Below are 12,517 nucleotides of genomic sequence, written 5' to 3'. Positions count from 1 at the left end.
ATCCTATGACGTTGAAAGTCACTGAGCTCTTCAGCAAGGCCATTCTACTGCCAATGTTTGTCTATGTTGATTTTAACATTGAATTAATCATTTTCAAGAGGTATGTCTGAAATAGCTGAATCCACCCATCTGAAGGGGGGTCCACATACTGTTGTACTCAGTGTACTCAGTATACTGTTGTACTCAGTGTACTGTATACTCAGTGTACTCAGTATACTGTTGTACTCAGTGTACTGTATACTCAGTGTACTCAGTATACTGTTGTACTCAGTGCATTAGGATTAGTATTTAGCCCCTTTGCTTTCGACATTGTGTTACGTTACAAAACGAAAATCCTTATTCTAAAATCCTCAGCAATCTACACACAATACCCCATAATGACAAAGAAAACACTCGTTTTTAGAAACGTTTGCAAATGTATAAAAAAAATGAAAATATCACATTTACCTAAGTATTCAGACCCTTTACTCAGTACTTTGTTGAAGCACCGATTACAGCCTCAAGTCTTCTTGGGTATGACGTTACAAGCTTGACACACCTGTATTTGGAGAGTTTCTCCCATTCTTCTCTGTAGATCCACTCAAGCTCTGTCAGGTTGGATGGGGAGTGTCGCTGGACAGCTATTTTCAGGTCTCTACAGAGATATTTGATCGGGTTCAAGTCCGGGCTCTGGCTGGGCCACTCAAGGACATTCAGAGACTTGTCCCGAAGCCACTCCTGCGCTGTCTTGGCTGTGTGCTTAGGGTCGTTGTCCTGTTGGAAGGTGAACCTTCACCCCAGTCTGAGGTCCTGAGCGCTCTGGAGCAGGTTGTCATAAAAAATATTTCTGGTCTTTGCTCTGTTCATCTTTCCCTCGATCCTGACTAGTCTCCCAGTCCCTGACATTGAAAAACATCCCCACAGCATGATGCATGATGCTGCCACCACCATGGTTCACCGTAGGGATGGTGCCAGGTTTCCTCCAGACGTGACGCTTGGCATTCAGGCCAAAGAGTTCAATCTTGGTTTCATCAGACCAGAGAATCTTGTTTCTCATGGTCTGAGAGTCTTAAGGCGCCTTTTGACAAACTCCAAGGGCTGTTATATGCCTTTTACTGAGGAGTGGCTTCCGTCTGGCCACTCTACCATAGAATCCTGATTGGTGGAGTGCTGCAGAGATGGTTGTCCTTCTGGAAGGTTCTCCCATCTCCACAGAGGAACTCTGGAGCTCTGTCAGCGTGACCATTGGGTTCTTGGTCACCTCCCTGACCAAGGCCCTTCTCCCCTGATAGCTCAGTTTGGTCGGGTGGCCACCTCTAGGAAGAGTCTCGGTGGTTCCAAACTTCATCCATTTAAGAATGATGGAGGCCACTGTGTTCTTGGGGACCTTCAATACTGCAGAAATGTTTTGGGACCCTTCTCCAGATTATTGCCTCGTCGCAATCCTGTCTCTGTGCTCTAGCGACAATTCCTTTGACCTCATGGCTTAGTTTTTGGTCTGACATGCACCGTCAACTACGGAACCTTATATAGACAGGTATGTGCCTTTCCAAATCATGTCCAATCAATTGAATTTACCACAGGTGGACCCCAATCAAGTTGTAGATACATCAAGGATGACCAATTGAGACAGGATGCACCCTGAGCTCAATTTCGAGTAGCCTTCTGCCTGGTGTGTCTAAAGTATGGTATCTTTAAAGCTATTTTTTTCTAGTTGAGAATATTATTTATATTGCTTTGTCTTGTCTGTGTGTGTGTGTGTGTGTTCAAAACTTAATAAACAGAGTAAAAAATTTTTTTTTTTTTTAAAAGCTTTGAGGGCCCACATGTACACAGAGACTAATAAACAGGTCTCAGACTGCGCTTGGACATCTCCTCTTGTGATGATGAGGCATCTACCATGAATCTGAGGTGACCCATTTGGGGTTCAGTAGACACCCTGTCCCATCCTGCAGGTATAGGACAGCAGTGGATGAGGAGGAAATGGACAGTGAATGTTGAATGGAGCCAAGCCATAGTGAAACATGTTCTGCTGAGTGAGAAGTGATCCTAAATTCCCAACAACTGTACTGTGGTCAGTGTCACTCCCACCACTCCTGTGATGTCGTCATCCTGTACATTTTAAGTTAGTATGTATCGCATTGTTCTTGGAATAAAATGTCTTCATCGATGCAATTAAAAAATTAAAAAATCACATTTAAAAAAAAAAAAAAGTCTGAATAAAGATGTAAATAAGGTATTTCTGTTTTAATTTTTTATCAATTTGAAAAAATGTATTAAAAAAACTGTTTTCACTTTGTCATTATGGGTTATTGTGTGTATTCTACACACAATAACCCATAATGACAAAGGCTGTAACGTAACACAATGTGGGAAAGGGGAAGGGGTCTGAATGCTTTCCGAAAGCACTGTATAGTGTAATTTATCCAAATAGTTTTGGGGACAATGTACAAATAGTGCTGTACTGTCTAAACGGTTCACCCTCAAATTAAAATCAAATTACAGTCTGCACTTTAACCTCAGTCATTGTATCGTTTCAAATCCAAAGTGCTGGAGTACAGAGCCAAAACAACTAAACATGTGTCTCAATACTCTTGGAGCTCATTGTAGTACTGTAGTTCTCCACTAGAGGTCGACCGATTAATCGGAATGGCCTATTAATTAGGGCCTATTTCAAGTTTTCATAACAATCGGAAATCTGTATTTTTGGACACCGATTTGGCCAATTTTTTTTTTCTTTACACCTTTATTTAACCTTTTATTTAACCAGGCAAGTCAGTTAAGAACACATTCTTATTTTCAATGACGGCCTAAGAACAGTGGGTTAACTGCCTGTTCAGGGGCAGAACAACAGATTTTTACCTTGTCAGCTCGGGGATTCAATCTTGCAACCTTACGGTTAACTAGTCCAACGCCCTACTTTACATTGCAATCCACAAGGATTGCTAGCTAGCATTAAACTTATCTTATAAAAAACAATCAATCATAATCACTAGTTAACTACACATGGTTGATGATATTACTAGTTTATCTAGCGTGGCCTGCGTTGCATATAATCTGACTGAGCATACAAGCATACAAGTATCTAAGTATCTGACTGAGCGGTGGTAGGCAGCAACAGGCTCGTAAGCATTCATTCAAACAGCACTTTTGTGCGTTTTGCCAGCAGCTTTTCATTGTGCGTCAAGCATTGAGCTGACTTCAAGCCTATCAACTCCCAAGATTAGGCTGGTGTAACCAAAGTCAAATGGCTAGCTAGTTAGCGGGGTGCGCGCTAATAGCGTTTCAAACGTCACTTGCTCTGAGACTTGGAGTGGTTGTTGCTCTGCATGGGTAACGCTGCTTTGAGGGTGGTTGTTGTTGTTGTGTTCCTGGTTCGAGCCCAGGGAGGAGCGAGGAGAGGGACGGAAGCTATACTGTTACACTGGCAAAACTAAAGTGCCTATAAGAACATCCAATAGTCAAAGGTATATGAAATACAAATGGTATAAAGAGAAATAGTCCTATAATTCATATAATAACTACAACCTAAAACTTCTTACCTGGGAATATTGTTAAAAGGAACCACCAGCTTTCATATGTTCTCATGTTCTGAGCAAGGAACTGAAACGTTAGCTTTTTTACATAGCACATATTGCACTTTTACTTTCTTCTCCAACACTTTGTTTTTGCATTATTTAAACATGTTTCATTATTTATTTGAGGCTAAATAGATTTTATTGATGTATTATATTAAGTTAAAATAAGTGTTCATTCAGTATTGTTGTAATTGTCATTATTACAAATAAATACATTTTTTTAAAATCGGGCAATTTCGGTATCGCTTTTTTGGTCCTCCAATAATCGGTATCGAAAAATCAGAAATCGGTCGACCTCTATTCTCCACGTCCATGTAGAAGGTAGGAGCGGACATCTCCGGTATTACTAAAGCTGTTAGAGCAGTAGACAGAGACAGGACTATACGTACCAACATGGTTCTCCACATCATTGATGTAGAAGGTAGGAGCGGGCATGGACATCCCCAGACCGTCCTTCTTCAGAACCAGGATCGGCTCGTTAAAACCAACCTCTTCCAGGTAGTCCATCGTCAGCTGACTGCCGTTCAGCTTCACCACAATGTCCTCAGAGCTGTAAGACATAGATTACAGAGCCTTCAGAAAGTATTCACACCCCTTGTCCTCAGAGCTGAGGACTTATAACAGTCAAATCACATCATATTGTATTCGTCACCTGCTTCGTTAATAACGGGTGTAGACTAACAGTGAAATGCTTATTTACGGGCCCTTCCCAACATTACAGAGAGAACATAGAGAAATAATAGAAAAGTAATAACATGTAAAAAATAAATACACAATGACTAACAATAACGTGTCTCTATACACTGGGTACCAGTACTGAGTGGATGTGCAGGGGTACGAGGTAATAACATGGCTCTATACACTGGGTACCAGTACTGAGTGGATGTGCAGGGGTATGAGGTAATAACATGGCTCTATACACTGGGTACCAGTACTGAGTAGATGTGCAGGGGGTACGAGGTAATAACATGGCTCTATACACTGGGTACCAGTACTGAGTGGATGTGCAGGGGTACGAGGTAATAACATGGCTCTATACACTGGGTACCAGTACTGAGTGGATGTGCAGGGGTACGAGGTAATAACATGGCTCTATACACTGGGTACCAGTACTGAGTAGATGTGCAGGGGTAAGAGGTAATAACATGGCTCTATACACTGGGTACCAGTACTGAGTGGATGTGCAGGGGTACGAGGTAATAACATGGCTCTATACACTGGGTACCAGTACTGAGTAGATGTGCAGGGGTACGAGGTAATAACATGGCTCTATACACTGGGTACCAGTACTGAGTGGATGTGCAGGGGTACGAGGTAATAACATGGCTCTATACACTGGGTACCAGTACTGAGTGGATGTGCAGGGGTACGAGGTAATAACATGGCTCCATACACTGGGTACCAGTACTGAGTAGATGTGCAGGGGTACGAGGTAATAACATGGCTCTATACACTGGGTACCAGTACTGAGTGGATGTGCAGGGGTACGAGGTAATAACATGGCTCCATACACTGGGTACCAGTACTGAGTAGATGTGCAGGGGTACGAGGTAATAACATGGCTCTATACACTGGGTACCAGTACTGAGTGGATGTGCAGGGGTATGAGGTAATAACATGGCTCTATACACTGGGTACCAGTACCGAGTAGATGTGCAGGGGTACGAGGTAATAACATGGCTCTATACACTGGGTACCAGTACCGAGTAGATGTGCAGGGGGTACGAGGTAATAACATGGCTCTATACACTGGGTACCAGTACTGAGTGGATGTGCAGGGGTACGAGGTAATAACTTGTCTATATACACTGGGTACCAGTACTGAGTAGATGTGCAGGGGTACGAGGTAATAACATGGCTCTATACACTGGGTACCAGTACTGAGTGGATGTGCAGGGGTACGAGGTAATAACATGGCTCTATACACTGGGTACCAGTACTGAGTAGATGTGCAGGGGTACGAGGTAATAACTTGTGCACATATACACTGGGTACCAGTACTGAGTAGATGTGCAGGGGTACGAGGTAATAACATGGCTCTATACACTGGGTACCAGTACCGAGTAGATGTGCAGGGGTACGAGGTAATAACATGGCTCTATACACTGGGTACCAGTACCGAGTAGATGTGCAGGGGGTACGAGGTAATAACATGGCTCTATAAACTGGGTACCAGTACCGAGTAGATGTGCAGGGGTACGAGGTAATAACATGGCTCTATAAACTGGGTACCAGTACCGAGTAGATGTGCAGGGGTACGAGGTAATAACATGGCTCTATACACTGACCCAGAGTCAGATGATCTCCTTTATCTACTGACCCAGAGTCAGATGATCTCCTTTATCTACTGACCCAGAGTCAGATGATCTCCTTTATCTACTGACCCAGAGTCAGATGATCTCCTTTATCTACTGACCCAGAGTCAGATGATCTCCTTTATCTACTGACCCAGAGTCAGATGAAGCCCTTTATCTTTGGGCGGCAGGTAGCCTAGTGGTTAGAGTGTAGGTGCGGCAGGTAGCCTAGTGGTTAGAGTGTAGGTGCGACAGGTAGCCTAGTGGTTAGAGTGTAGGGGGGCAGGTAGCCTAGTGGTTAGAGTGTAGGGGCGGCAGGTAGCCTAGTGGTTAGAGTGTAGGTGCGGCAGGTAGCCTAGTGGTTAGAGTGTAGGTGCGGCAGGTAGACTAGTGGTTAGAGTGTAGGTGCGGCAGGTAGCCTAGTGGTTAGAGTGTAGGTGCGGCAGGTAGACTAGTGGTTAGAGTGTAGGTGCGGCAGGTAGCCTAGTGGTTAGAGCGTTGGACTTGTAACCGAAAGGTTGTCAGCTCGGGGATTTGATCTGACAAGGTAAAAATCTGTCGTTCTGCCATGAACAGGCAGTTAACCAACTATTTCCCAGTAGGCCGTCATTGAAAATAATAATTTGTTCTTATTAACTGACTTAACTAGTTAAATAAATGTAAAAAATATATCAATTTCATCTACTGACCCAGAGTCAGATGAAGTCGTGGATACCATTTGTGTCCAGTATGAAGTGTTTTTTAACGGAGCGTTTGGAAAGGAAGAGGAGCACCGGAGGGGTGTTGCTCCATGACCGGGATTTCCTATCGTTCAACTCCGCTCAGCGGTCCCGTTCTGTGAGCTTGTGTGGCCTACCACTTCACGGCTGAGCCGTTGTTGATCCTAGACATTTCCACTTCACAATAACAGCACATACAGTTAATTAGGGCAGCTCTAGCAGGGCAGAAATTTGACCAACTAACTTGTTGGAAAGGTGGCATCCAATGAAGGTGCCACGTTGACAATCACAGCTCTTCAGTAAGGCCATTCTACAGCCAATGTTTGTCTATGGAGATTGCACGGCGGTGTGCTCGATTTTATAAACCTGTCAGCAGCGTGTGTGGCTGAAATAGCCAAAGAGGTGTCCACATACTTTATATCTATGCATTGTAGTGAATCTATGAATTGTGAACATCAGGTTTAATGAGAACAGCAACACTTAGTGTTTAATGTTGTCCGTCCGTCCGTCCGAACGACTAAAAAAGGTAAATGATCTCACCTTTGAGTTATTTGAATATTTTAATTTCAGACAGAAACAAACATTAAAATGATGAATTCCCTGCTATTCTCTAAACCAATGTTAAGACCAGCATCTAACAGAATGTAGACTGGTCTAATAGCCTATAACAGAATGTAGACTGGTCTAATAGCCTATAACAGAATGTAGACTGGTCTAATAACCTATAACAGAATGTAGACTGGTCTAATAGCCTATAACATAATGTAGACTGGTCTAGTATCCTATAACAGAATGCAGACTGGTTTAATAGCCTATAACAGAATGTAGACTGGTCTAATAGCCTATAACAGAATGTAGGCTGGCCTAATAGTCTATAACAGAATGTAGACTGGTCTAATAGCCTATAACAGAATGTAGGCTGGCCTAATAGTCTATAACAGAATGTAGACTGGTCTAATAGCCTATAACAGAATGTAGGCTGGCCTAATAGTATATAACAGAATGTAGACTGCTCTATAACAGAATGTAGACTGGTCTAACAGTCTATAACATAATGTAGACTGGTCTAATAATCTATAAAAGAATGTAGACTGGTCTATAACAGAATGTAGACTGGTCTAATAGCCTATAACAGAATGTAGACTGGTCTAATAATCTATAAAAGAATGTAGACTGGTCTATAACAGAATGTAGACTGGTCTAATAGCCTATAACAGAATGTAGACTGGTCTAATAGCCTATAACAGAATGTAGACTGGTCTAATAGTCTATAACAGAATGTAGACTGGTCTAATAAAGAACGCGTTTCCACTGCTCCAGAGTCCAATGGCGGCGAGCTTTACACCACTGCAGCCGAAGCTTGGCATTGCACATGGCGGTCTTAGGCTTCTCGGCCGTGGAAACCCATTTCATGAAGCTCCCGATAAACACTTGTGCTGACGTTGCTTCCAGAGGCAGTTTGGAACTCAGTAGTGAGTGTTGCTTCCAGAGGCAGTTTGGAACGCAGTAGTGAGTGTTGTTGTTGTTGTTGATGGTGGGCCCATAGCTGAACAGCTGTATTGGTGTTGTTGTTGATGGTGGGCCCATAGCTGAACAGCTGTATTGGTGTTGTTGTTGATGGTGGGCCCATAGCTGAACAGCTGTATTGGTGTTGTTGTTGATGGTGGGCCCATAGCTGAACAGCTGTATTGGTGTTGTTGTTGATGGTGGGCCCATAGCTGAACAGCTATATTGGTGTTGTTGTTGATGGTGGGCCCATAGCTGAACAGCTGTATTGGTGTTGTTGTTGATGGTGGGCCCATAGCTGAACAGCTGTATTGGTGTTGTTGTTGATGGTGGGCCCATAGCTGAACAGCTGTATTGGTGTTGTTGTTGATGGTGGGCCCATAGCTGAACAGCTATATTGGTGTTGTTGTTGATGGTGGGCCCATAGCTGAACAACTGTATTGGTGTTGTTGTTGATGGTGGGCCCATAGCTGAACAGCTGTATTGGTGTTGTTGTTGATGGTGGGCCCATAGCTGAACAGCTGTATTGGTGTTGTTGTTGATGGTGGGCCCATAGCTGAACAGCTGTATTGGTGTTGTTGTTGATGGTGGGCCCATAGCTGAACAGCTGTATTGGTGTTGTTGTTGATGGTGGGCCCATAGCTGAACAACTGTATTGGTGTTGTTGTTGATGGTGGGCCCATAGCTGAACAGCTGTATTGGTGTCTTGTTCTTGATACCATGTCATGTTTTGAGTTGTTTTGACTTATGTCCCATCAATGCTAATAGGGCTAAAATTAGCTAGTTAGCTAACCAACAACTGTAACGATGTATTTGAGAGGCCAGTGTTTATTGGGTAAATGTATATGTTTTCAACAAACATTTAGAGATGAACAATAGCTTCAATGTTGTCAATAATCCTTTGAAGGTAAGCCAACCCGTCTGTTCTGTCCCAAAGTTGAACACGCATCGGTTTGCTGCTAAACAACCCACCCAGTGGCGACCCCACCTTTCTAGCTTGTTTAGAGATTCCTGTTTTGCATGTTATTTTGTCATTAACGCGTATCACATATTATTATTATTATTCTACTTCTTCTTTATTTCAACAACAGACTGAGACCAAGGTCTCTTTTACAGCTGGACCATGTTTACACATACAGTTTAGGTGCAATGATTAAGAAACTAAACAAGACAAACAAAACCATCACAGATAACACAAACAAATACAGCAACAGATTACATTTACACAGGTTATTCCCCTAACAGGTTATTTCCCCTAACAGGTTATTTCCCCTAACAGGTTATTCCCCTAACAGGTTATTTCCCCTAACAGGTTATTCCCCTAACAGGTTATTTCCCCTAACAGGTTATTCCCCTAACAGGTTATTTCCCCTAACAGGTTATTCCCCCTAACAGGTTATTCCCCTAACAGGTTCTTCCCCTAACAGGTTCTTCCCCTAACAGGTTATTTCCCCTAACAGGTTATTCCCCTAACAGGTTATTTCCCCTAACAGGTTATTTCCCCTAACAGGTTATTCCCCTAACAGGTTATTTCCCCTAACAGGTTATTTCCCCTAACAGGTTATTTCCCTAACAGGTTATTTCCCCTAACAGGTTATTTCCCCTAACAGGTTATTCCCCTAACAGGTTCTTCCCCTAACAGGTTATTTCCCCTAACACATGGGTGTCAAACTCTGGCCCGTGGGCCAAATTTGGCCCGCGGGGTAATTATATTTGGCCCGCGAGACAATACCAAATTACTACTAGAGCTGGCCCGCCGGTATTATACAGCGCATTCACCACTAATACTACGAATCCCATAATGCTCTGCTGTTTTCGCGTGCCAATCAGGACAGGACCCAGAAACGCTCTCTCCTCTGTGACAGTAGTCATAGCAACATAGACGCTACAACTGTCAGCGAGCTAACCCTTCCCAAAAATGGCGAATAGAAATGCAGAAAACAGGAGCTTTCTGGACAAGTGGGAGGCAGAATATCTGTTTACATATGTAAAAGACAAACCTGTTTGTCTTGTTTGTGGAGTCAACGTGGCTGTAAGTAAGGAGTACAACATTAGACGACACTATGAAACGAAACACCATGACAAATACAAGGACCTGGACATGACTCAAAGGAGCCAGAAAGTAGAGGAGATGAAAAGAAGTTTGGTTTCACAACAGAATATGTTTAAAAAAGCCACATCACAAAGCGAGGCTGCTGTAAAGGCTAGTTATATAGTGGCAGCATAGATCGCAAAATCAGCCCGGCCCTTTAATGAGGGAGAGTTCATGAAAAAGTGCATGATGAAGGTTTGTGACCTCGTATGCCCAGAGAAAAAACAAGCATTTTCAAACGTGAGCCTGAGCAGGAACACAGTAGCTGATCGCACATGTGATCTTGCCACCAATCTGTATGACCAGCTGATGGAAAAGGGAAAAGATTTTGTTGCGTTCTCCCTCGCTGTGGATGAGAGCTGCGACGCATCTGATACTGCTCAGCTGTCAGTCTTCATCCGTGGAGTGGACTCAAATCTGTGTGTTACGGAGGAGCTATTAGGATTCAAATCAATGCATGGCACAACCAAAGGAAAGGAAATCTTTGAGGAGGTTTCCAAATGTGTAACTGAAATAAAGCTGCCGTGGGATAAACTCGTTGGATTAACGACAGATGGTGCGCCAGCGATGTGCGGTAAAAAGAGTGGACTGGTGGGCATGGTTCGGGAGAAGATGCGGGAAGAGAACTGTGCAGGTGAGCTAACTGTTTACCACTGCATCATACATCAGGAAGCACTGTGTGCCAAAGCCCTAAAGATGGAACATGTTATGACCACAGTAACACAGGTAGTTAACTTTATAAGAGCCAAAGGTCTAAATCAGCGCCAGTTTAAATCTTTTCTGGAGGAGTGTGGTTCGGAATACGCAGACGTGCCGTATCACACAGAGGTGAGATGGCTAAGCAGAGGAAAAGTACTGAACAGATGTTTCGAGCTGCGTGAGGAAATATGTCAATTCCTGGAAACCAAAGGGAAGGATACAGCAGAGCTCCGGGAGCAAAAGTTCCTGTGTGAGCTGGCCTTTCTCTGTGACATCTCGAGCCATCTCGATGCGCTGAACCTGCAGCTTCAGGGGCGGGGGCGCATCATCACAGACATGTACGCTGCAGTGAGGGCCTTCAAAACTAAACTGTGCCTGTGGGAGAATCAGATGCTGCAAGGAAACCCTTGCCATTTTCCCTGCTGCCAATCCATAAAAGCGCAGATCTCTACCGCCGTGTTCCCATGCGCACAGTTTGCTGAAAAACTCAGTGTTCTCGCCGCTGAGTTTAGCCGGCGATTTGCCGACTTCGATGCCCAGAAATGCAAGTTTGAATTGCTTAGTAATCCCTTCGCAGTTGATGTGGAAAATGCACCAACCAACATCCAAATGGAGCTGATTGAACTCCAGTGCAACGACACGCTGAAGTCAAAGTATGATGCTGTGGGCGCCGCACAGTTTCCACGGTTCATCCCTGACACAATGCCTCAGCTCCGCACCCAAGCTGCTCAGATGCTCTCCATGTTCGGCAGCACTTATCTATGCGAGCAACTTTTCTCCTCGATGAAGATGACCAAAACAACTCACAGGAGACGTCTGACTGATGAACATCTTCGCTCGATACTGAGGATTTCTTCAGCTCAGAGCTTGAGCCCAGACATTGATGAACTAGCATCCAAGAAGAGATGCCAGGTATCTGGCTTGGGCACATCAGATTAGACCAGTGTGCAATAATTAACGTTTTCTTTATGCACTTTTTCTTGCTACAAGGCATGGGCTTGAATGGTTGATTGATTTATTATCATTTTATTTGTAAAATTATTAGCCAGTGGAAAAAGTTTATTTTGGTATTTAAATCAGAAGGCTGCAAATAGAAAAGAGGCATACAATTTTTATTTAAATTTTATTTATTTAATAAATGAATGCCATTCATGTGTTTTTTCATTTGAAATTCGATTTTGCATGTCTCCACTATTAAATTATATATTGTATGGTAATAAGCGATGCTTGTTCCATATTCAATGTTAAAGCAAAACTTGTTTGGGTCCATATTAAAAGGTTAATTTGTTCAATGTTGGCCCGTGACTTTGTTCAGGTTTTACATTTTGGCCCACTGGGTATTTGAGTTTGACACCCCTGCCCTAACAGGTTATTTCCCCTAACAGGTTATTTCCCCTAACAGGTTCTTCCCCTAACAGGTTATTTCCCCTAACAGGTTATTTCCCCTAACAGGTTATTTCCCCTAACAGGTTATTTCCCCTAACAGGTTATTTCCCCTAACAGGTTATTTCCCCTAACAGGTTATTTCCCCTAACAGGTTATTCCCCTAACAGGGTATTCCCCTAACAGGGTATTCCCCTAACAGCACAAGAACATTACCCAAAACAGTTACAAGCAAAACAAAAATAAACAATAAATATTTAAAATGGG

General features: G+C 43.3%; 1 protein-coding gene across 2 annotated transcripts in view; it reads right to left on the bottom strand.

The window, feature by feature from the left end:
• LOC110529064 (lysine-specific demethylase phf2) overlaps positions 1-12,517 on the bottom strand; it is a 157,655-nt gene that overhangs the window by 107,990 nt on the left and 37,148 nt on the right. For both annotated transcript variants that reach the window (XM_090242159.1, XM_090242160.1), the window contains exon 4: positions 3,947-4,107. In XM_090242159.1, the coding sequence (XP_090098285.1) occupies positions 3,947-4,107 (161 nt within the window). The remainder of the gene's footprint in view (positions 1-3,946; positions 4,108-12,517) is intronic.

The sequence above is a fragment of the Oncorhynchus mykiss genome, chromosome 7, assembly GCF_057628025.1.
Source record: "Oncorhynchus mykiss isolate SJ-2025 chromosome 7, ASM5762802v1, whole genome shotgun sequence".
In the NCBI taxonomy this organism is placed as follows: domain Eukaryota; kingdom Metazoa; phylum Chordata; class Actinopteri; order Salmoniformes; family Salmonidae; genus Oncorhynchus; species Oncorhynchus mykiss.
The sequence above is the reverse complement of the archived record's forward strand: the minus strand, read 5'-3'. Positions and strand labels throughout refer to the sequence as shown.